General features: G+C 38.9%; 1 protein-coding gene across 10 annotated transcripts in view; it reads left to right on the top strand.

The window, feature by feature from the left end:
- YIPF7 (Yip1 domain family member 7) overlaps nucleotides 1-26,466 on the top strand; it is a 42,936-nt gene that overhangs the window by 6,507 nt on the left and 9,963 nt on the right. For 5 of the 10 annotated variants that reach the window (XM_038555979.1, XM_038555980.1, XM_038555977.1 and 2 more), the window contains 3 exons: nucleotides 6,597-6,695; nucleotides 12,043-12,159; nucleotides 21,430-21,590. In XM_038555979.1, coding sequence (XP_038411907.1) covers nucleotides 12,044-12,159; nucleotides 21,430-21,590 — 277 coding nt within the window. In that variant the 5' untranslated portion in view covers nucleotides 6,597-6,695; nucleotide 12,043. Of the gene's footprint in view, nucleotides 1-4,618; nucleotides 4,638-6,596; nucleotides 6,696-10,462; nucleotides 10,582-11,376; nucleotides 11,509-12,042; nucleotides 12,160-21,429; nucleotides 21,591-26,466 lie in introns of those variants that run through there. The other 5 variants (XR_005368977.1, XM_038555982.1, XM_038555981.1 and 2 more) reach the window with 4 other exon arrangements.

Genomic DNA, 26,466 nt, shown 5'->3' with positions numbered 1-26,466 from the left:
TACCAGAAGACGAGCTGTCGTTCTGCTCCGAACCACACGGCTCGCTCGCCTCGGCAGGTGTTCTCCACAGGAAAAACTAGGTCCTGACAACCGGTGGAAGCCTGTGGCAGGAAATGTCCACTATAGAGATTGAAGGATTCATAAACAATCCAGAAGAGTGGGTTTCTAAGAGCAAAAATGCCAAGGAAAATGGATCTTTATTCCTTAAGGGAATTAATGTTTTGTTGACTCCATCTGTCTTTGGAAAATCACTTTGGCATCTACTTCTTACTTATTTACTTATTTATCTTTATCTTCTCTGTTTTTTTTTATTTTTTATTATTTTTATTTTTATTTTTTTTTAGAATCACTATTTGTACAGTTGCTGATCATTTTTTTTTCCTCTTCCAATTGCTCTGCTTTTTGTCATTAGTTTTAGATTCATGAAGCCCCTCACTAGTATTAATTTATTGGAAAGGGCGTTACCTTACGGCGTGTCATTCCATTTTGTGCTTATTTCTCTCTGGTGGTTGTGGGACTTACTTCTTTATTGCTCTGAAGGAAAGAAATCGCCACACCCAGGGTAAAGGACATGAGGAATGAATACTTTTGAAATTGCGCTAAGAATATGAAAAAAGTAAACAGCTGTCAAAAACAAAGAAAGGCCTAGAGCCTCTACTGAAAAGATCTCTGCGGATTGCAGTGGATTTAAGTTTGCAGTAAAGATGCGTGAGCAGAAATTGTTGGCACGTTCAGGCTGCCCGCCAAGCAGCTTTGCATCACAAATTAGCGTCTATCAGAAGCTTCTGCTGTGGCCACATCAAGAGGGCAGCTTTTTTCCTCAATGTGCTTATCCTCAGTGTTTCAGTAGGGATAGGAGGTGTTTTTATACTTTATAGTCCCAAAAATTCATTTTTAAAAAGATCGTATGTACGTATGTATTTGAGGGAATGAGAGAGAAGCCCATTCCCTGCGGAGCAGAGAGCCCAGCTCAACCCGGGGCTTGATCCTAGGGCCCTAAGATCAGGACCCGGGCAGAAGGCGGAAGCTTAACCCACTGAACTGTCCAGGCACCCCTCCACACACTTCATTTTATCGATGAGAGAATGGAGATCCAGAAAAGCTAAGTAAGTTGCCTGATGTCCGATGGGGAAGAAGACCTCTTTCCTTATTCGACGTAAGCCTCCTTATTTGCAGGAAATAATGCCTAGGGAAACCTCTGAGACAACACTCAGTGGCTGTCTAAGTGGGGAAAGTTGAGACCATTCTTCCCTCTGGAAAAGGGTGAGCTGTAGATCCTCTGGTATCGTGTAAGTGTTGTTGAATGAATCTAATGTCTCCCATTTCCTTTCTTTGTCATAAATGATTGAGGGAGAAATCATGTACGTGTCTCACATCTACAGGAGATGTTATAATGGCTATTGGTTTGGTTTACTGGATAAATTATCTGACTTTCTCAGGACAGGAGAGTTGCATAATATTGGCATGACATTTTTGAAGATGAGTTTTTGTTCATTTAATTATTATTATTTTTTATTTTTATTTTTTTAATTTTTATTTATTTATGAGAGTCACACAGAGAGAGAAAGAGGCAGAGACATAGGCAGAGGGAGAAGCAGGCTCCATGCACCGGGAGCCCGACGTGGGATTCGATCCCAGGTCTCCAGGATCGCGCCCTGGGCCAAAGGCAGGCGCTAAACCGCTGCGCCACCCAGGGATCCCTATTTTTTTTTTTTAAGAACTTACACAAAGGCAGTTTTACTGACAAGGCTCTTTTATGAGATCTGTTGTCACAAAGCAACATACATTCATCATCTCTGGTCAAGAAACTTCCCATGCTTCACTGGGCCCTGTGTATCACAGCCTATCACAAGGCTGGAATTAAGGTGTTGAACTTGGAAGGTCATGTGACCCAGAGTCTCCTCTGAACTTGCAGCCAGACAAGGGTCCATGACTAAAGTCACTCGGTGATTATTGGCAGCATTCAGATCGTGTTGACTCGGGATCCCATTTCCTCCCTGTCTGCTGGAGCCCTCCCGATTCTGTGCCACCCGGGCCTCTGCCACCCTGCAGCCTGCATCATTGGAGTGTGCAAGCCACGAGGACAATAGAGACAAGTCACGATCACTTGTAACTTGCTCGTGGTCATAGCACCCCACCACTTTTGCCGTGTTTTACTGATTAGAACCAAGGTAGTTGGGGCACCCGGGTGGCTCAGTGGTTGAGCGTCTGCCCTTGGCTCAGGGCATGATCCCGGGGTCCTGGGATCGAGTCCTCCATCAGTCTTGACTTTGAAGCTATGTGTGCATATTGTGCAGGAAACTTAAGTCTAAAAAAAAAAATCCATTGCATCACTATGTTTAGTGGGCATGTGTAAGGCACAATACGTTGTGGGCCTACATAAGAGAAGGGATGAAAACGGACACTACCAGAAACCACTTCAAGGTGTGGGCGCCCATGTTTCCCTCAGGAGCTCACCAACACTACAGATAAACCCTGGAAAACGGCGAGGGCACTGTATAAATCTGTACACTAAGTGCTGGAAAAGCTTCATTTTTTTCCTCATTATTAGATAAGAATAAACACATATAGTAATTCTTCTGTTGGTTTCTGTCATCAGACAGATGTTTCACTTGATCAGGTCATCAAGTGAAAGTATCATAGGACACGGAAAGCTCTATTCTCTCAATACACGTTGTCCCTGAATACCTCCTGCCTTTGACCCTACCCACAGCGGCAGAGATGGGAGGCAGTAGCTCCAGGACGCATCAGGCCATGAATAGCAAGAACTTCCACCCCAGTCGCACTGTGGAAACTCCCCTTCCTATTTCCTGACACCAGTGCTCCTTCTCGGTAGAAGTATCTTCTCTAAATACCTATGGGCCCTGGAGCAGATGGCAGGGTTTTTCCACTGGCACTTTGAAAAGCAGAATCCTTGGGTGTCTGGGTGGCTCAGCCCCTTAAGAGTCCACCTTCAGCTCAGGTCCTGATCTCCAATCCTGGGATCCAGCCTGCACCGGGCTCCCTCGGCATCGCCCCCTCTCCCTCTGTCTTTCCTCCCTGCTTGTGCTCTTTGCCCTTCCCCTCCCCCCTCTCTCTCTGTCTCAAATAAATAAATTCTTTGAAAAAAACCAGAATCCTTACAGTAGTGGCATGGCTGCTTTTTCTTCTATTTTGTCTAGAATCTAAGACTCCAGGGACCTCAGGAATCTATCTGCTTCTTTTCCTGTGAATGACTGTTCTGCATGACAGAAAGAATGCAGCAATAGTCAAAAGTCATTTTTCTCACTGTAGACTCATCAACTTTATCATAGAAATTCTTCCCAGATTCTGGCAGTAGGATGATTCCAAGCATCAGTATTTTAAGATTGTGGAGTATTTATCTCTTTCTAAATCCCCATGAGTATTTTTCCTGGGGATGGTGAGGCAACTTTCTAACCCAATGCCATTTTTTTTTTTAATTTTTTATTTATTTACGATAGTCACAGAGAGAGAGAGAGGCAGAGACACAGGCAGAGGGAGAAGCAGGCTCCATGCACCGGGAGCTCGACGTGGGATTCGATCCCGGGTCTCCAGAATCGCGCCCTGGGCCAAAGGCAGGCGCCAAACCGCTGCGCCACCCAGGGATCCCCCGAATGCCATTTTAAACCAGAGATCCAGAACATTTTTTAAAAATAAATGAAAAAAAAATGAAATTTTATTCAAAATATTGATTTGCTACTCTGTACACTACTTTCCCTACTTCTTGTTTGTGAATGAAAATATAAACACTTCAAAGTACAGAGTCGTTTGTAAAGGGATGCGTCTGTATCAAGACAATGTTTGAGTAAATGTCCATTAAATTAAAATTTTGAAGCATAAGTAATTAGTGAGGTCCTAGTGCCAAAGCTGGAGATACTGTTTTCTGAAATAAAATATTTTTTTTTAAAGATTTATTTATTTATTCATGAGAGACACAGAGAGAGAGAAGCAGAGACACAGGCAGAGGGAGAAGCAGGCTCCCTGCAGAGATCCCAATGTGGGACTCGATCCCAGGACCCCGGGGTCATGACCTGGGCCAAAGGCAGGCGCCCAACCTCTGAGCCACCCAGGTGTCCCTGAAATAAAATTTCTATGTTAGCAATTGTATTTAAATACATATAATATTTGGTCATTTTTTTTCAAACTACTGTAACTACTTTCACCCACTTGATATAATAAAATGCTCAAGCTTAGAATACCTTGGAAAAAATCTAATGGCACAATTGCAAAGGTATAATTATGGCAGAACATGGGAAAGCTTTTGCCTTTCATTACTGAAGGAAATATAGACAATGTATGCTTGCAACATTACTGATTAGTATCTAAGAGAGCTTAACCAAAATAATAAGTGGTACATTTATAAGAAAATCCATTCTTAGTGTTTATGTTATTAAAAATTGTATTTCTTTCAATTAGCAATCGCGCCTTGGGTAAACCTCATTGGCTATGATGCTGCCACTGTGCAAAGCTAAAATTTTATTTCTTTATAAAAAATAAGAGATTAATGTTGAAGTTATGTTTTATGTCTAATCGTTATGTCTACATAACAGATACCCATCACCTTCTTTTGCTGCAGTGGATTTTTTCATGTGGATCTATGTCATAGCAAAATAGAATTCATAAGAAATATTTCTGTGGTGAGTGCCTATAGATTGAGGGAATGGAAATACCTGCTCTTTTCCAACTTTATTTCTACTTAGAAGCATAATCATAACAGATAACATTTACTGAGCATTTACTATTTGCCCCACACTGTATTAATTATTCCTGTTATAAAAGCCTGTATAATCCTGTTTTATACACAAATCTATTTATGCTTATCTATTTATCTACATTGCTTATTGATTAATAATTTAGGCATATTATGAAACATGGAAAAATAAAATTAAGTAGATGAGAGAAGTATAAAATAGTCCCCAAGAGGTAGGTATAAATTTTATTCTTGTTTTACAGGTGAGAGAACTGAGGATCCATGTAGTTACAGAAGTTGTGGAGGAATTTATGTAATTCCCAGGAAAGAATTCCTATAAAAATTCTCTTGGTGTACTAAATGTATATAAATTGGATTCTGAGGGATGCCTGGTGGCTCAGTGGTTGAACGACTGCCTTCGGCCCAGGGCGTGACTCCAGGGTCCTGGGATCGAGTCCTGCATTGGGCTCCCTGCATGGAGCCTGCTGCTCTCTCTGCCTGTGTCTCTGCCTCTCCCTCTGTGTCTCTCATGAATAAATAAATAAAATCTGAAAGAAAGAGGAAAGAAAGGAAAGAAAGAAAGAAAGAAAGAGAAAGAAGAAAGAAAGAAAGAAAGAAAGAAAGAAAGAAAGAAAGGAAGAAAGAAAGAAAGAAAGAAGAAAGAAAGAAAGAAAGAAAGAAAGAAAGAAAGAAAGAAAGAAAGAAAGAATTAGATTTTGTTACTACATTTTAAAATGATTTTTATAGTAGTATGTTTACTAAGAATGGATAACTCACCTACTACTCATATCAACTTTCATAATTTCAGATGCAATTTATATTTTTGCTAATTAAGTCATTACCAAACTAAAAACTTCATGTGTTCAGTAATAATTCTGCTAGATTCCTTTTTTTTCCCTCAGATAAAAGTGCAAGCTAACAAGAAATAGCTAAATTGGAATTCAGTGATAAATTATGACAACATTAATGAGGGACAACCCTGTAATTCATTTTCTTACCATAGAACACATTGAGCTCTTTAAAATTCATGCATTGAAACAGTTTTATGCCCATTTTCATGTTACTATGTAATATTCAGGGCTGCAGTTTCAGGCTTATAAAATGGAAGCAGCATGGTCTTTAAAGGCGGATGATCAGGAGCAGATCTTACATGGTATTAACAAAGGAACATGTAGAGAATACTGACCAAAAAATATATATATATATTTTTTAAAGTAATGGAACACGGATTGTCTTGTATTCTTTCTGCCTTACCAAGAGTAGTAATTGATAGTCACAATGGAATCATTGTACATTAAACTTCAATACAGACAGCCCCAATAAAATAATTACTGATAAACACTGGTAACAATCCATTTCTCTGTCGGCAGAGATAGAAAGTCATGACACATTTTTTCTCAAGGATCATTGGCAACTGCTCGGCAGAAAAATATTTTTTGCAGGTTGCGCATAAATATTTAGTGTTTCCAAACAGGTACATCCCCAACAGCAGTGTTTTTGACAGCGACAGACAGTCTTTTGGGAGAAACAGTTTGAGTAATGAAAGAAAACAGGGCTGGATGTGGGAATTGATATTCCAAGTTAAGTCGGGCCCCATACTAGGGGGGTGGCTTTGCACAAGTCACTTAGCTTTCTGAGCCTCCATTTCTATATCAAAGGATTACAGTAGAGATGTCATAATGTTATGGGATTCCTAGATCAATACACAGCAATTAGATCAATTAGAAATACTGGGCTTTAAATATGCAATATTAAAAGTAGTGATCATCCATCTAAGCATTCATCTTTTTTTTTAAGCATTCATTTTTTAATTTAACATGTGTATGTTTGCCTAATTGTCAGATAAAGGGCGAATTGTTTCAGATAAAGCTGTTGATCAACTCACAATCTCTTCAACACCCGACAGATCACCAGAGAGAATAAGAAATTATGTGGATGGAAATTCTTCTCATGACCACTGCTAATTATAGTCAGCAACAACAGATTTTTTCTTTTCCTGATTTCGGTAAGTCACTATGCCATTAAAGGTACAGTTTTTATAGTCTTCCTTGTGTAAACTTTGTTATCATCTACCAATCTGCTACTTTGAAAGGGACATCTTACTTTCTTGAGTAATTAGAAACAGAAGTCTAAGAAGAACATGGTAGCTTAACCCAGGGTGACAGCAGTGGAGATGGAGAGACTTGGTTAGTGAAAGATGCATTTTTTTTAAAGATTTTATTTATTTACTCATGAGAGACACACAGAGAGAGGCAGAGACACAGGCAGAGGGAGAAGCAAGCTCCCTGCAGGGAGCCCGATGTGGGACTCGATCCTAGGTCTCCAAGATCACACCCTGGGCCCAAGGCAGGCACTAGACCACTGAGTCATCCAGGGGTCCCAGAAGATGCATTTTAGAGGTAGAGTCTGTAGTATTCATTGAAGAATTAGATGATTTCTTATAGGAGTGAGTGAGTGGTTTGCAACACCCTTTCTTGGAACAGACAAGAGAGCGTTAGGTTGGATAGCATAGAGATTTTTAGAAACCACTTTGGGTAAAATCAGTTACGATAAGCTCAAAATGTCTATGAAATACCGAATAGTCTGGAGCTGTGGGGAAAGGTGAGGGCTATGTGTGTGACTTCAGGACCTGTCTATACATGGACAGCGTATGGAGCCAGGAGAATGGATGACATCACCGTAGGAGAGAATTTATTTATTTATTTATATATTTTAAAAATATTTTTATTTATTCATTTATGATAGAGAGAGAGAGAGGCAGAGACACAGGCAGAGGGAGAATCAGGCTCCATGCCGGGAGCCCAACGCGGGACTCGATCCCGGGACTCCAGGATTGCGCCCTGGGCCAAAGGCTGGCGCCAAACCGCTGAGCCACCCAGGGATCCCCCATAGGAGAGAATTTAGAGAGGGAACAGAAGGATGGGAGGAAGGACAGGAGGTAGGGAGAAAGGGAAAAGAGGAAAGGAAAGAAGGATTGTGAACAGAACATAGTGAGTGCACTTTGTATCAGATGAGAATCCTTACTCATATTATCCAGTCTTTGATCATTCAGAACCCAGAAATATTTATTTGTGTAGTTGATCCAAAATAATTGATGAAACTGACTGTTTATAATATTGGTTTAAACTTTCTTTATTGGAGACATATATATCTCCACTATATACAAACATTATGTATATAAGAGGCTATTCGTTCATGGAAAAGAAATTTAAATGCATATTTTATTCACATACAATGTTACATGTATAAGATTAGCTCAAAGTATTCGGATGCATATATTAATGTTCATTAATGCACTTATCAGCAGAATGAAGTCCTTTTGTTTTTCAGTGTTTCATGGCTTATAGTTCACTTGAGGTTTAGATTAATTTCATTCTTATATGCCATTTTTGGACCATGTATTTCTGCAATTCATTTGGTCAAGCTTGTTTTTCATAAAGGAAAACTAAGTTGAAAAGCATGAAATCACAAAATGAGTTTAAAATTTAAATAGGAAAAAATAAAAAATACTAAAATTTAAATGGAAAAAAATAAATTTTAAATGGAGTAAAATTGAACATATTATCTGTGGTAAACTTTTCAGTGAATTTGTAGGTCAGAAAAAAAGAATGCACTCTGCGTCCTTGCTGTTACAGGAACGAACTTAACATTCTCACACAAAGAACTTTGAAAGAAAGAATGGAAAGTATGATGATCCAAATATGGCTACTATATAACAATTTGGCCTTTTCTTATGACATTAATATATGAGGACAAGGAAGTTGTCAGAATTCTAGAGATCATCCTCAACAGTTGCCCCTCTCTTTTTCCCTCCTATTCAGTAGAAGTTGAATCCTACCCTATCTTCTTTCCACGTATCTTTTTTTACCTGTTCATTACTAGCTCCATGGTTCCTCATCCACTTAAAACAACTTACCATCATTTGCCCAGAATGAACCTCTTACTTTTACACCTGCCCCAGGCTTGACCCTTCCAAGGCATCCTTTCCTCAGCTGCCCAGATTCTTCCACCAGTTCTGCTTCCATTGCTGTCCTAGTCTAAGCCACCTGTGTCTCATCCTCCTAACCAATTTCTGCAAAAACTGAGCATGTCATCCCATTGCTTAAAATCCTGCAATGACATCTCGTTCAATTATAATAGAATGTAGACCCCTTACCATGTCCTTTACTCTGGCCTCCGTCTATGCCACCAACCTCCATCTCCTTCAGCTTTTCCCTGATTCAGAACCACTACTGCATGATTTCTCTCTAAGCCACAAACTGCAAAATTCATGAGAATTTGCTTTAAATCCTCTTTACATAGCCTTTCAAGTGGCTTCTTTCTCAACAGTCAAGTCTCAGTCCAAGTGACCTTCTTACGAGGCCTTCACTGAATGCCTCCCCCCCTTTGTATTCTACCTCTTAATAGCATATGCCAACTACTTGATAGATTTCAGTTGATTCCTGAAATTATCTAGAATAATAATGTGGGCCCTGGACTTAGCTTACAGGTTTCAAACACTGGCTCTTTCACCTACTAGCTTCCACCTCTGAAAGTTATTTAATCTCTATTTCTTTTCCTCTAAAATGAGATAATCGTACTTCATAAGGTCGTTGCAAAACTTAAAATGATTTAAACCTAAAGTTCATAGAACAATGCCTTGCTAGTCATTATTATTTGCTGTAGATATAGTTGAATCGATAATAAAATATCTCTCTTTATAATTTTGTCCACACTTCTGTAAGTATGACATCTAGAACACAGTCTGGCACTCAATAGTAGATCCTCAGTACACACATAAGCCACTATTATCTGACTGACAGCTCTGATCAGAGAAATTCAAATTCCAAATGTTTTAAAATAATGTGGGAAAAACTGTAATTTATCGTTCTTGCCTTTGGCTCTAGTTGAAAATTTCTAACTGCCAAATATATTCACCCTTGAACAGCAGATTTCAGTTACTGAGATCTGGATACATGGGAAATCTCAGTCCTATAGAGGGGAATTTACATGAAGGAGATCACAGAGGAAATGGGCTTTCAGCCATGAGGTGGATATTGGCAGGTCCTGGTAGGATTGGGGAGTATTAGCCAGGATACCTGGGTCAGAACTAGGGAGATGACTCCTGGAAATGACCCACAGATACAAGAGGGAACCAACTCAGGTAGCTTCTAGGGGTGGAAATTGGTCAAGATTGGCTTGAAAACAGAACAGAACATGCCCTACCAATAAGCTCTACTAGATCAGATCACAGAAGTATACCCGTCTTGGGCTCTGCTGGAGAAGAAAGAAAGGAAAAAAAAAAATCAGAGGTAGATTATAGGTACCTTTCCTAAATGTTGCTTATGTAAGTTGGTTCAGATTTGGATAAAATTGGCAGTACCCCATTATCAGATTGTTGATAAAATCATTATGTTAAGGTCATGTACTATATATTGATTTTGGCTGCATGTTATTAGGAAATCTTGTCTAGGTTAAATATATTCTCATAGATTATGAAGCAAAAGGAAGATTAAGGCCTCTTGCTCTCCATTGCTTGCCTCAAATGAGTGATCTTAAATCAGAGTTTAATGGGAGATGCACACAGAGAAACTCAATCTACCATTTCACTTTATCAAATTATATGTCTCTATACCATTTACTGTGTTTGTAAACTTTAACAAGTCCTGTACAATATTGGATATCCCAGCTTTTAGCAGGGTTGGTTTGTTGTTGTTGTTCGCCTTGGCCTTTTTTTTTTTTTTTTTTTTTTTTTGGCTGTAGCATCTGTTCAGGGTGTCAGAGTACAAATTTAGAAACTTATGTGGAGAGCCAGCAGGTCATCATTTCACGAACTGATTTGTTATATATTTCTCAAGTAAAGCTACAAAGCTACATTGCTTGGAACATCTTTTGACATAAAAACTATAAAGGTATGTGTCTCATCCTTCTAAAAAACTTGGCATTTAAACAAAACATGAAACTGAATTATGTAAGGACTCCATTACCGATAGTCATGTTACATAAAGTGTTGCATATTACTGTATTCTCCCTTGAAATTACTCACTATGCTTTATAACAACATGTTTTCATGGACTGAGAAAGTTATGCTATTAAATTTTAAATTCTTTAAACTATAAATTGTTAAAAAAAACTTACATTCTCCTAGTCCAGATTTTAATTTGCATAATTCATCATAATTCATAGCTACTTTCATACACATTACTAATGAAAAGTCTTGATTTACTAAGTCAGATATATGAATTGCTGCATCTAATTTTAGAAAAACTTCCTATATTTCTACTGAACTGAAAAAACTTGATATATTTGGCAATTACTCGAATATTTCTGATTAATGAAGATCTTAGAGCTAAGGCTGTTAATGCAATTTCATTTGAAACTTATTATTAGCAGTATTCCATAAATTATTGTATTATGTGGATTGATCCTCATGATTTTTAAATTCATTCCTTTGAAATAAAATTTTTTCAAAGAAAAATAAAGATTAAAATGTTGAGTTGAATAACCATATCTGTCCACTTGAAAAAAATTCTCCATTCTGTAATTTTCATCCAAAGAGCCACTATCACCTTTTATTTTCTTCCCCAACTTCTTCTCTCAAAACTTTCTTCCTCCTTTTAGTATTTCTAGCCAAGTAGATCTAAGTCAAGATCACACTCTTCTTCGCTCCTAGTTAGTAGAACTTATGTAGAGTTTGTATAGAAAGAGTCCTCCCTTAGCTGAACTGAGCCTTTCTCCCTCTGACTTAGCCAGAAGCCTAGGAGCAGCAGGCAAGGAATGAGAAAAAGGAAAATGTTCCAAATACATTTTAGGAATTGGAGAGTAAAACTAGGAGATTGGTATGTAGGATTTGGGGATTTTGTGTGTGTGTGTGGGGCGGGGGGCAGGGGAGGCTGTTAGCATATTTTAAAGCTCTAGGAAAAATGAAACTCAAATAAGATTATCATCAGCCATTTGCTTTCTGGCTTCTCAACATGTGTCCACACATTCAAAGTGAGGAGCTAATATTTTTCAAGGGAAAATAATCTACATGTATACTAATTTTAAACTTTTTCTCTTAAACTGCTGAGAATAAGGAATTTGGTGGAAAATGTTAGTTCTTTCTCATCAGTTAAAGCCAATTTAGTTAAAGTCACAGTCCTCGTGAGTGAAAACTTCAGAAAAGTTAATTTTGAAGATATACATTTTATAGATGACTTTCTAGATACATTTCTATACCCTTTCTTAATACTTAGTTTAACCCATCCAAAGAATACTTTGTTCTCTAATAGGAATCCACCCATAATCACATCACCAATTAATCCTTGGAAATACCTCAAAAGAGGTTTTATTGACTCATAAAGTTCTCAGTAAAAAACATTCTTATTTTTCAGGATGTCAAACTTGGGACAATTTGACTCTGATTTTTACCAATCTAATTATACTATTGATAATCAGGAGCTGAGTTCTGAAGATTCTAATGCCTATGGACATCTTTATGTATCTGGAAAGTAAGTACTTTGAAAAAATGTGCTTTTATTTTAAGAAGTCATAATATTTTAGCAAGGGTTTCTACATAGGGAAGGCTTCCCTGGGGGAAAGCAAAAGCTCTCCCCAGCATATCTTGGTAAAGTACCCAAGAAGAAATATCAGGAAAGGTGAGAGAAGTTAATTCAGTTCACCTCAGGCCCATCTCTAGGTGGGTAGCTCGTCTCCTCTTCAAAATATCACTTAACAGGAAGCCTGAATACAGGCGCTGGATAGAACAGAACGTGTTTTCATTTTACATGATATTTTCTGGGACACTGCTCAAGAGATAGATTTTATTTAACTAGTAAACATTTCTTGAATGCCTGCTGTGTGTTGGGTATTAGAAGGGAGCTACAAACCCAAAGATAAAAAAGAAGTCTATCATCTTTTCCCTCATAAAATTTAAGAATTTATGTTAGTGGGTAATTAAATATGCAATTGTAATACAGTGTGAAAACTTTTTTTAAAAAAAAGATTTTATTTATTTATGAGAGACACAGGCAGAGGGAGAAGCAGGCTCCATACAGGGAGCCTGATGTAAGACTCCATCCCGGGACCCTGGGGTCATGCCCTGGGCCAAAGGCAGCGCTAAACCACTGAGCACCCCCCCCCCCCCCGCCGCCCCCAGGCGTCCCAATGTGAAAACTCTTAAATGGAATTGAAATAAACATATTTCAGAATGTGTTGGTTATTTTGCGTTGACAATTCAACTTGAGTTGAAAGTGAAAACGACTAAGAATTTAATATTTACCCTTTACTACAGGAAACGGGGCATTTAGGGTAAGAAGAATTGGTTCAAGTTCTGGCTCTAGCTTTTGTGATATTGGGAAAGACTTTCAGGCAGCCCGGGTGGCTCAGTGGTTTAGCGCTGCCTTCAGTCCAGGGCCTAATCCTGGAGTCCTGGGATCGAGTCCCATGTCGGGCTCCCTGCATGGAGCCTGCTTCTCCCTCTGCCTTGGTCTCTGCCTCTCTCTCTCTCATGAATAAATGGATAAAATCAAAAGAAAGAAAGAAAGAAAGAAAGAAAGAAAGAAAGAAAGAAGAAGAAAAAAGAAGAAAGAAAGAAAGAAAGAAGAAAGAACGAAAGAAAGAACAAATACGAAGAAAGACAGAAAGAAAGAAAAAAGAAGAAAGAAGAGAAGACAACAGAAAAAAGCATGAAATCCGACAGAAAACCCGAACGAAGCGAAGTACCTTACTACTAAGGACATTCAATCACGCATTGCCTTCCTCCGTCAGTCCGCCCTCGAACAGACAACCAAGAAAGAAAAAGAAATAAAAGAAGAAAACAAAACAGACTTTCAACTTCCCTGAGTGTCTTACACTGATAAATAAGGACATAAATAATACCTACCTTATGGAATTATGAAGAGCAGTTGGTGAAAATGTGTAGGAAACTGTGTTTTAAAGTTAAACTATTATTTAAATGTTATTTTTTCCTATAGCTATACCTTGCCATAGCAATGGACATTTTGTTGTCTCACGTCACTTAAACGGACTATATTTGTTCATACAGTTGCTGCTGCTTTGGATGTTCTTTTGTGGATCCAGATTAGTGAACTGTGGGAAGCGTCAGACCTTTTGACTTTTGAGAGAAATGTTACTGACCTCTTACTGTGTGTTGGATGCACTTGTAAACTTTATGTCAGTTAACTCATTGGTTCCCCACATAATCCTCAGATGAGGGCCATTATTTTTCCCTGTTTTAGTTATGAGAAGGCAGGGAGTCAGAGAAATTAAGGAACCTCTTCAGGGACACACAGTAATAAGAAATGGGGGTTGGATTTTAATTCAAAATTGTTTTATTAGACTCATTACTAGAGTGGGCATATAATTTATTGTAAACCTGAGACATTTTTAATAGTAAAATGCCTACTAGTAATAATGATGTTGGTATAATAGGAATAAAAAATTGGACCATCCTAGGAAAACTGGGATGTGTGGTTACTGTTTCTCATTCCAAGAAGTTTAAGCCAAAAAAAACACATAACAAATATTTCAAACTTATTAATTCTTGGAGTTTTGGTTTTCTAAGCACAGGTAAGTACCCTGGAAATTCCAGGTAAAGGAGGAAAAATTAGAATAAACACGACAGGTAGTGGGAACCCTTCTGTTCCAGCTATGCAAAGGATAACTAACTGGGAAATGGTTTCCACCAGCTGATCACTCCTGAAGACACGGCCAGATAGGTGCTGTTTCCTAGCTACTCCTGCTGAGCCATTCCTCTATGGTGGTAGGGAAACGTATTGGTATCAACTTTTTTTTTAAACTATAAAAGTTAAATATCTGGAGTTTAATCCCGTTCATGAACCCAGTCTATGTTGTCCAGCGCCAGCCAGGTTCCTATAAAAATCTCCTAAAATGAAAACCTATATGCTCCTTTCTTCCCTTGCTCTCTCTCTGAGTATTATCATTAGATAAATTAAGATACTTTTAAAAATATTTATTAAAAAATAAGACAAAAGGGTAAGGCTGTAGAGACTTGGCTCAATCCATTGCAGACTCTAACTACCAAAAAAGATCTTAATTTTATTTCATTTATGATTTACCGCTTTGGAAGTTCAAGATAAAGTGTCTGCTGCCAGGAAAGTGTTAATCAAGCAGGAGTAGTTTGAGCATTAAGGTGTTACAGGATGTAGCTCAAAACAGGCAATCGGCAATGAGAGTGATCTAATAAGATTTTTCTGCTCAGTTCTCCTGTTGTAGTGAAGGAAACTCGTCACCTTCTGTTTCTTTTCTCCAGATGGAATAAACACCTGGGTTGCATCTATAATCTACATTTTCAGAGTAAATTAAACTAACATGTCCAATAAGAGAGAAACAAGGCTCTATCCTCATACAGGGACTCACAGACCACAGCTTTCTCCCCCCGCCAAGCTGCCACCCAATTTTCTTTCTCCGTTTGATTACGCATATCAACATTGTCCAGAAATCAAGATGACGAAGAGATGGAAATTAACATCATCAAGTGGGGAAAATTCAAGATTATATTGTATTAAGGTGGTGGCCCAGCCTGCTTCAGTTGCTTAGCATTTAAATCCAAGTCATGATTTGGACACAGTAACATTTAAATTCCAATCCACACTGCAAGTCTCAGGAATTAGAAAAGGGCATATTAGCTGTGGTAGTTTTATGAGGTACATAAAACACAGAGTCAAGTCAGTGACTTACCCGGGTACATGGAACACCAGAGATTTGATCCTTTATTCATATGGTGAATAGTGAGTGCAATTAAAATACACCTAAAATCAAAATAAGATGTTGACCATCCTGGCAAAAGACACAGGGATCCCGGGGATAGTTATAAGCAATTAGTCTCCTCCTCTCTGTCTCTGTCCACCCCCATCCCTGTAGATAGGAGCTTATTTTAAAGAATGAATGAATGAATGAATTTATTTATTTATTTGTTTATTTATTTATGAGTGTGAGACCACACACACACACACACACACACACACACTCATGCATGAGTAGGGGCAAGGGCAGAGGGAGAAAATCTCAAATAGACCCCATGCTGAGCATGGAGCCTGACCTGGGCCTCAATCCCATAACCCTGAGATCATGACCCTGTGCTGAAATCAAGAGTCAGACGCTCAAGCAACTGAGCCACCCAGGTCCCCCTATTGGAGCTTGCTTAAAAATCTTTCTCAGTGGCATACTGATCTGAAAGCTGATTGTGCTTACTAAAACAATAAAAATATTTATTTTTATACAAATATTTAAAAATATATATATTTTAAAAAATATATATATTTTATATATATATAAATATGTTACTTATTTGAGAGAGCAAGAGAGAGAGCACGAGTGGCATGAAGGTCAGAGAGAGAAGCACACTTGCCGCTGAGCAGAGCCTCGTGCTGGGCTTGATCCCAGGACTCCCGGGATGCTGACCTGAGCCAAAGGCAGACAGGCACTTCAGCGACTGAGCCACCCAGGCGCCCCTAAAAATATTTATATTTATTTATTTTTTAATTTTTAATTATTTATTTATTTATTTATTTATTAAATATTTATATTTAAAAACAAGTTTTCTTGTTTTAGAATAAACAAGAAAGGAGTTTCCTCATTTTAAATAACTATCCAGTCATGCAGACAGGCATTATTTCCAATCACCTGTAGTCAGTTGTCGAGGCTGTATTTTCCAACTATATTTTTCTGCTATTTATTTATTTATGTATTTATTTATTTATAAATTGACTTTGCTATTTTTTTTTAAGATTTTATTTATTTATTCATGAGACACACACACAGAGAGGCAGAGACACAGGCAGAGGGAGATGCAGGCTCCATGCAGGGAGCCTGACGTGGGACTCGATCCCGGGTCTCCTGGATCAGGCCTTGGGCTGAAGGCAGGCACTAAACCTTTAGCTGAGCCACCCGGGCTGCCCTTTTTCTGTTTTTTTACAATGGGAAATCTATTCAAATGATTTGGAGAAAGACATAGATATTTTTGCAGAAAAGGGGACAACTGTAAAACTCCCTTTGAATGTTTTAGTAGGACCTGGACAGACCGATACCAGATCCCCAGCTTTTCTGAATCCCCCAGACATGATCTTCCTCTAGTGTTCCACACATAGTACATGGCATGTAGTCACCCAGAATCTGGAAACGTAGAAGTCAACTCCCCTGCCACTGTTCCCTAAAACACACCACCGTTCAACTGAGCCTGTACATTTTTTTTTTCTTACTGAAGATATTTAAAATGTCTGATTTTACTGACTCACCTGGAGACGTCTATAAATAAAATGTTTCTGGGAGTACAGACTAAATTTTTTTAAGTCCACAGGGTATTTTGGTTGTAGATCAGTCATATTGCTGTGTCAGGCCGTTGGAGGTAATGGTGTTGCAAATTCGGAAACCCTTCCTAGTTTGAGGTTCGGGAGCCACGCTCCTGTCACCTGGCCACGTGAAATATACCCACACTTTAATATTAGTTAAGATGTGCAGGTAAACTTTCAATGAACTGTACATATCTGTACGTATCTTTCAGTGAACTGTACGTACATTTCTTACCGCCGATTTACACCCTAGCTGTCCACGTGACCCTGGGAGTCAGCTCATCACCTACATGCCTCCTGGATCAGATTGACGGTGGAAAGGAGCATCAGGGGACCGTCAGGATGGAAGTCCAAACCTACAGTTTTGGAAGAAGAAAACTTTCAATAAAGTGTGCAGCTAGTGACTCTATGATAGGACACAGAAAACATATTTCCGTAATCATAAAAACTATTACCGAGTCTTTTAAAAATGATCTTCTATATTTGCCTTAAGATGAATGTGAGGTCCTGTTGCCTCAGAGCCAGGCAAAAAAAGTGTCCCCAGCTGGAGACTATGCCTTACCTTAACATCATCCGTCTGGAGACTTGCTGGAACTTTATAAACCCAGGTATGGATGGTGAAGAGGGAAATGCTGAAGAATTGGTGAACATACAGAGTGTTTTCTTTACAGACCAGGCATATGGCTATTGCTTTATTGCTCAGAGACCGACGTCCTGAATGAGTGTAGTGGAGATTCTCCTGGTAGGAAAACGCAAGACTGGTGGGATGTGGTCAGAGTCTGTTTGGGTGTTGCAAGGAAACCAAAATGATAAAAAGCTAAAGATGAACAGCACAGAAGGCATATAAACTCCTGGCCTCCTATTAATGCCGTTTTCTTTGAGGAAGAGACAATTCTATTAACAAATATAGAAGATGCCGTTCCAGGGCGTGTGGAGGGGTCTAGAATGCTTTAGTGTAAGTCTCAGGAAGAGAAGGCCATACAAATACATAGCTAATGCTCATTGATCATTTTTTGAATGCCCAACACCAGTCTAGGTGCTTTTTACTTAAGCTAATTTAATTTACAATAATCTTATGAGTTCCATTATTATTATTAATTATTATGTAAGAGACTTTTTTAATGGCTTGGGCATATTGGTAGAAGAACCTCAAGCCCTTATTCTACTTTGCTACTGACTAGTACATTTTTTATTTGGTTTATTTTTTATTTGGTTCTTATTGGTTCATATCTTTTGAGGTATAGTTGACGAATAAAATTATATAAGTTTCAGGGTAGTGATCAGACAATTCTCGACATTAACGTATGCTCCTCACCATCTGTCACTGTGCATTATTATTATGGTGTGATCGGCTATATTCCCTATGCTGTACTTGTCATCCCCGCAATTTGTCTTATAACTAGAAGCTTGTACTTTTTAATCTCCATCACCTATTTTGCCCATCCCCCCCCAAACTTGTAAACCTCAAGTTGCCTCTAGTAACCACAAGTTGTTGTTCTGTGAATTCTATTATGATCCTCCTTCTACAGATGAGAAAATCGAGGCACAGATGTGAGGTGATTAGCCTGAGATTATAACACTGGGATTGGAACACAGGCAGTCTAACTCCAGAGGCATGTTTGCTAACCACTGTGCTTGGTTTAAGATAAATTCTATCACTGGGCTGTTTTTACAAGCAGAAGTATAACCCCCGCAGAGCCAGGAAGCAGATGAAGAGCCGTATGACCACAATGTTGCCACTTGTCCTAAAGGAATCTTTTGCAGTCCTCTCACAGTTGTTTTGAGTAATGCTTACAGGGAGAGGAGATGCCTACTAACAAAATTAACGTTTCAACTCTACCAGCCAGAGTCGTTTCTTTTGGTCTAATTCGGTTGACACTTGTTTCACATGGAATAATGTGCGGAGTTTGAAATCGTCAAAATATCAAAAAGCGCCTTCTCCTAGAGCTAATTAAGATGCTCTGTAATCAAGGAAAAGAGGAATATTTCATTGATAAAACTCTGCAAAATTCCCGTTGCTATACAAAATACTGATATGATATAACCTTACCGTCTAAAGTACTGGGGACACCAATCTAACTCATGCAATTGCCTTTAATAGGTTAATAAGTCAGGGCTATGTGCTTGACAAAGCAATTAGTAAAGTATCCAAGATACAAGGTTAAGAGAGCACTTAGCACAGCGAGTACTGAGTAATGCATAGAATTGTTGAGTCACTATATGGTACACCTGAAATTATTATAATGCTGTATGTTAAGTATATTGGAATTAAAACAAATTTAAAAGATACATAGTTAAGTAAAACTATAGTTATTCATCGCAATTTTCAGAAAAAGGCCTAAAACCTGAGAACTGGGTTATTTTACAGAGTTTGTTGGGTAGAACTGTGTACTAACCATGTGTTAGTACAGTTTTAGTACAAAACTGAACTATCAGTTTTGCTTAGATTTCATTTATTGACACGTAGTGCAAGATGTTAGCGTCAACATGTACAAAATTATAAGATACAAAGAGAGAATTTTAATTCAGACACTGATAGCAGGGGACCGTGGTAATTTTCGTAGATAAAACCTTTGGGGGTTTCCTTTGTTAGACAAATTTTGAAATTATACTTTCTTAAATACATGGTGGGGGAATTTTAATATTACATCTCCATTATGATAAGGACAACCAGAGGCCGAGCTCCTGATATAGAAGTTTTGCTGGATGAAGGAGCACAGAGAGAGGAAAGAAAGGGAAAGGGATGGGATCTAGCTGGAAATGTGCACAATTTGTTTTTCCATTGTGTTTTTCTGTTCTCAGAGGTTGGCTCAAGGCAGCCAACTATGCTAAATTCCCCCATACGTGGAAACTGCTTGGCAGGGAGTAATCGTGAAAGTTCCCTCTCCGCAAGCCTGATTAGCCACACCAGGGCCTGAGTTACGGCGAGGCCAGGACAGTTGTCAGTGAAGTAGCTTTCGTTAGATGCTGGCCCATTGAGTCAACTTTATTTCCCCCCTTTAAGCTTCTAGAAATGCTTATATTTTAAAAAAAATGTATATATAGATCAAGAGGGGGCTTTTATCAGCCAACAGGCCATTCAGGTTCTTAGTTATAATTCATTTTTCATTTCTACCGGTACTTTTGATAGTGGTTCTATTTCGCTGGGAAAAGAAAAAAAAAAAAGAAAAAGAAAAAAAAAGGCTATGTCCCATGGCTAAGTGAGCAATCACAATAATCAACACTTGCTGTGGGGGAATCCAAGAAGTATCACCAGGTCCCTGAGCCTAATGAGCTTACGGTTGAGTTAGTGAATGATTAAATGCATATCTCTATCTCGGTAGCTTTATTTTGCAGAAAAGATGATTTTCTCTGTCAGGCTTACTCATATAAGGGAAGTTGAGTGTGTTACCCTTAGACTTCATATTAAGATTAATGTTGGAGGGAAAGTATGAAAAGCCATTTTGTAAATATTTTAACACAGATCACAGGGAGCTGCAAAGTTCAGAATCCTGGGCTGAATTTTTAGCTCAGCCTAAGGGGCTCTGATGAAAGAAACTTAAACGTGTTAATAAGGACAAGGCCTTAGGTGTCTCCCCCTTCCTTCAAGTAAAAATAATTTAAAATGACAAAAGAGTCTCATATACTTTCCTTCTTCCTTCCTTTTCTCTAGCTCTAGTAAGAAATTACGTACTCAGTGTTGTTTTCCAACTTGATCACGCAAATGGTGGAATAAAAAAAAAACAAATTAAAAAGCACAGTCAAGGAAGTATGGAAACATCATGTTTCAACACCACTAAATTGCAGGAAACCTTGTTTCCAAAGAAGGACGTTAGGCCAGCCAGAGAATCGTCTTAGGTCTCAGAGATCACTCACTGGGCAGGAACTGTCTGGGAATTGCCAGAGCCAGAAAGGCAGTTGATGTATTTGGTTTGTTTCCTGTGAATTGACTCTACTATTAAAATTGTGATTTTTACTTGTTGCTTCCATAGGTTTATAAGGGTTGTCATGTCTGGTGATGCCCCTGAAAATCAGTTAAAAGAAAAACAACATTGTATAGTCTGAGCACTGCTCAGACAGCTTCTCTCAGGACTCCAACCCCTGAAATATTACTCTGTGACACCGGGCAAGTCCTTACAGTCTCCATGAACCTTCATTTCTTTATCTGTCAAATGGGATTAAAACCACAGTTTTAACCTTCCAGAGTATTCATCATATGACAAAACATGAGCGAAAGTGTCCAGCACATTGCACGTAATCAAATAAATGTTAGTTGGTATGGATCTTTCTTCTAAAACCTTCTCACGACCAGTGACTTCATTTTTTTAATTAAAGGTAAATTTTAAGCAAGTTCTTTCTTCCACGGGTACATCCTCATAAACACTAAGAGAACTCATAGAAACTCATAGAAACTCATAGAAGTTTCCTTCCGTGATTTGTCACGCTGTCCCTTTCTGAGATGAATAAAAATTGGTATTTTCCTTTCTTCAGACAGCCAGCCGGTGACCAGCGTCAGCCTGCCTTCATCCCCCCGGAGATGCTCCTGCCCTCAGGTGGCGAGGCCCAACTTTTCCAGCCAGCGTCCAGCCCAGATTATTATTCACAGTCTTCCTACGTGGACAGTTTTGAGGAAGAGCCTCCTTTGCTAGAAGGTACACTAAGGAAGTGCTGTTCGTGTGTGCACAGCTGGGAGGCTGAGAGCAAGAGTCAGCACGTGGCCTGCACGTGCGTCTGGGCCGCATGCATCACACCTCGGTGCAGAGCCGGGTGTGCCAGGCTGAGGGGCTTCAGCGTTGGGGTTTGTCTCCTGTGAGTGGGGAGACAACGGGCGGCAGCGGGGGGCCCGGCAGTTACTGAGGGTGTCTTCAGTGTCTTCAAGTGCTCATCTTTCAGCAGAGTGGCTATACCAAGGGAACGACCCTTCCCACCCCAGGGAGCGGAGCCACTTCCCAATAGCAGGTCGTATCTTCTGCTATGATGCCTGGGAGCCCAGGGAGTCGTTTCTCAATATTTCTTTATCATGGAGACAAGCCAGTTTTTGTTTTTGTTTTTGTTTTTTTCTTCCCTGGCTCTTCCCTGAGGCCCCCTCATCTCAGCTACATGTGGCCAAATGGGAAGGAATATAGGATTGCAGTAAATGGGAAGGGATGTAGGATTGCAGTAAATAGCACTGCTGGTGGCAAGGAAACCACTGGACCCGTGCAGCTGAAGGTCCTTCAGGGATTTCAGGGGTCTTCTAACCATTGATTTTTATTTTTATTTTATTTTTTTAAATCCAGCCCCCCTCATCTGCTGTGTTTGCTGTTAAAGAAAATCAGCATTGATGCTAGAAGCAGAGGGACCGGGAAACTAAAATTCAAGTAGACGTAAATTTAAGAGCCACGGAGAAATAGTAATAGGTTAACTATTATGTTCTAACCCCTTTATAGGTGTTCAAGTGAGAAGGGATACATTAGGACTCCCAATATTCTACATCAGAAGACCAGTGTTTGCCTCATATGAACACAGCCAACCGCTTGGCATTAAAACATTCTCTTTTTTTTTGTGAAAGATGTAAACCACTTAGAGAAGCACAGAAAATTATGTAATAGATTTGTTGGCTTTTTAGAAGCCAGTTAGATTTTGGGATCAGTTATGTTTAACCAATTCATTCTAGTTTGCCTCTGCAGTGATAATCAATACCTGAAAATTATAAGCTGTCCTCATTAAACATTCTCCTTGATTCCACCAACATCTCTATTTAAAAAAAAAACAAAACAAAACATACACACACACACACCAGCTGGGGCTCCTGGGCGGCTCAGTCAGTCCAGCGTCCACCTTGGGCTCAGGTCACGACCGCAGGGTCCTGGGATCGAGTCCCACTGGGGGCTCCCTGCTCAGCGGGGAGCCTGCTATTCCCTCTCTCACTCGCTCATAGTAGAATAGGAGAGGTCTTGGTGAATCGGGTGGGCATAAAGCAATACTCTGTAGTTCTTGGCTACTAGGAAAGTCACATTTTTTTCATGTTGATTGACTATTCTTCTTGCTTTTTTTTTTTTTCAGATTTTCTTCTTGGAATCTTAAGATTTTTCCTTTCCTTGTTTATTTTTAGAGATATTTTATGGTAATGATATTTAATGATGGCCTGGAATATGTATGGCAAGCATTTTTTTCCTAGATGGTGTTTGCCATCTAATTTTTTAATAGAGCGTTAAAGCGTATAGAAATTTTAATATTTATGTTTTCAACTCTACAATATTTTTCTTAGTAAATTTCCTTCCTGATTGCTCTTTTGTTTAGAATGTACTTCTCTAGTTCTAGGTACTCTTTATATCCTCTTGTGTATTCTTAAATTTTTGAATTATCTTTCTGTTTTGCACTTAAATTTTTGATTCATTAAAAAATTATTTTACGTTAGTATGTGAGGTAGGATTTTTTTTTTCTTTAATGATTAACAAACTTGTCCTATAACATTTATTGAAAACAATCTTTTTGGCTTGTCTAAATGTCTCTACTGTGATATTCTAAACTTTAAAGCATCTTCCTCTAATATCTTATTAAATTCAAATAAGAAATATACTGGATTTCCCCTCCCATTTTATATAGCTTAGAGAAAATTCTCAGACTTTTTTTTTTTTTTCTGTGATTGTCCCCAGCAAATTGCTAGTGTATTAGGGATACAAGAGATTGCACCTAATATTGCATTTTGAATCTATGAAACTCTTGGGTGCTGATTCAATATGCTCTTCAGAGTGGGTGGCTTTGTGGAAGCCTCAAGCATCATCTGTTTCAAAGATATGAAAAAGCCATAGGCAGGGTGTCTAGGATAAGGTGATAAATGGCATTTGCTAGTTTTTATTGAGCACACGCCAAACAGGCTATCACATTATGAAGCTGTAATAATTAACATCCCTCACACCAAAATATGTTATTTGAAAATGTGCTTGTTTATTCCTTAAACACCTTGTTGTCTAAAAGACTCGTATGGTAGTTTTATAGAAGCATGATAACTTTTGCTATTTGATAATATACAATCAATATGTTAACAAATATATATCTTGAAGAATAATAGTCAATTCAAGTCTGTCAAACCAGCAAAATTACTCTGATACTCAGTACTTATATTTGTAGCACAGCCTGATGTTTATATTTAAAAGGCCAGTGCCACAATTTGCATAGAAAACAAAGATATTAATTCATTTTTATAGCATATATATCATATACTTTACTACCACTAGATGACAGCAAAACAATAAATTTTACATTCACATTTCACAGCAGTTTCCTCTTTTATCTCACACAATAAGGTGTTATATTAGGATATCTGCAATTAACAAATACTTTAATCTTATTTGCGTATCGTAATGAATTCGAAAACAAAATATTGTGAAGGTGTATTTTGGTAGAAAACACATAAAATCTTTTTTGGGGTGATGATGGTTAGTAGGTCTTAACGTTCACTCAACGGTTTCACGACTCGATGTTGAAACATGTGCAGAAGTTAATTATGCCGTCAAATAAATGTTTGAAATCAGTAATAATGTCTCATAAGGCATTTTTCATCTGAATTTCTTCAGGAAATCATTATTATGTTTTTTTGAGGGGAAAAAAGGTATTTTGAATGAAAGGCCACTTTCTCGTGGTAAATACTGAAAACATATTGCTAGCCTAAATGTCTTAATTGAAAATAAAGTTTGAAAACAACATAAGGCTTAGGCGAAATTAATTTAAACCACAATATTTCTCATTTTTAAAGATCTCCGGCTTTTTAAAAATCACATTGACATTCTAACTTCATTTTAAGTGTGATGAACCGCTCATCTTCTCTAAAGTGTATATTCATTAAGAAATATGTAAATATGCTGATAATAAAAAGGACGCAGCGTGGAAATTGACATAGGCATGATTTCCTCGCTATTAACTAGTCGCATTCTTTCTTTTCAAGCTAGGGATAGCGGTTGTCGGCCTGGATATGAACCGAGTGAAAAAATACCTTTATCAATGTCTGGCAAAAGCTTTTGGAAATGTCTAGGTCCCTGACAGAGGAGGGCCCCTCTAGGTCACGGCAGTCCCAAGCATCCGTCTGGTATTCTGTGTCGGATATGCAGGATATCAGGTGTCGGGGTCTCCTGTAGAAGCAGACCCCATACCAGACCCCATACCCGACCAAAGACCATTCCTAAGTCCTGGGAAGGGAAGCGGAATGCCTTGTATGAATGATTGAGGGGGAGAATTGGGCTCAATCAAAAAAAAAAAAATACAACCATTATGAGATTAGATATACACTGGCATCCGTAGCTACGTGATTGAAAGCAGGGTTTTTGTTCCTGTTGTTGGCGTTATTTTGTTCTGCGTAGACGGTGTGTGTGCACCTTCATGTCAACCTCTTCCTGCTTCTCCCACCCTCAGCTAACCACTCTTCCTCTCTGTTTCTATGAATTTGACTTTTCTTTTTTTCCTCCATGATTTTAGGTCCCACATACGACACTACACAGTATTTGTCATTCTCTGTTTTATTTCGATTAACATAATGCTCTCAAGGTCGATCCATGTTGCTGCAACTGGGAGAATTTCCTTCTGTCTCACGCATGAATATCCCATTGTGTGTAAACACCGTGTCTTCTTGATCTGTTCAAGCACTGACACACATGGAAGCTGTTTCCATGTCTTGGCTGTTGTGAAAGATGCTGCGTTGAACGTGGGAGCACACATATCTCTTCAGCATCCTGTTTCTGCTGCCTTTGGGTATTTATATACAGAAGTGGGATCATGTAGTAGTACTATGTTTTTTTTCTTTTTTTAAACTGGCCAGGTTCAGGGCTCAGGTCATAGTCCCTGGGGACTGACCCGCAGGGCTCCGAGCCGAAGCCACCACCTCCAGGAGCCCACGTCCTCAGCTGCAGGTGGACATGTTGCCAGCCTGGCCTGGTGACAGACCACAGTGGGCATGCTGGGAATGTGAGAGCCCTTTTATTTATTTATTTTTCAATTTTTGAGGAACTTCCATACAGTTTTCCACAGTGGCTGCATGAATTTACATTCCCATCAACAGTGCACAAGGGTTGCCCTTTCTCCACATCCTAACCAATGTGTGTTGTTTCTCGTCTCTTGGATAATAGCATTCTAATGGAGGTGAGGTGGTGTCTCATTGTGGTTTGGTTTGGTTTTGTTTTAGATTTTATTTATTTATTTGACAGCACAAGCAGGGGAAATGGCAGAGAAAGAGAAAAGCAGGCTGATCCCAGGACCCTCTGTTCACCACCTGAGCCCCAGGCAGATGCTCAACCCAACTGACTGAGCCACCCAGGCGCCCCTGATTGTGGTTTTGATTTGCATTTCCCTGAGGATTAGTGATGTTGAGCACCTTCTCACGTACCTGTTGGCCATTTGCAGGTCTTCTTTGGAAAAAATGTCTATTCACGTCCTCTGCCCAGTTCGTAATTGGATTGCTTGTCTTAGAGGGGAAAGCTTGGGTTCTTGAGTCAGATCCTCTAGCGTTGAAACCTAGACTTTCTGTTACTAGTTCTGTGACTTTGGACAAATCCT

The sequence above is a fragment of the Canis lupus genome, chromosome 13, assembly GCF_011100685.1.
Source record: "Canis lupus familiaris isolate Mischka breed German Shepherd chromosome 13, alternate assembly UU_Cfam_GSD_1.0, whole genome shotgun sequence".
Taxonomy (NCBI): domain Eukaryota; kingdom Metazoa; phylum Chordata; class Mammalia; order Carnivora; family Canidae; genus Canis; species Canis lupus.
The sequence above is the reverse complement of the archived record's forward strand: the minus strand, read 5'-3'. Positions and strand labels throughout refer to the sequence as shown.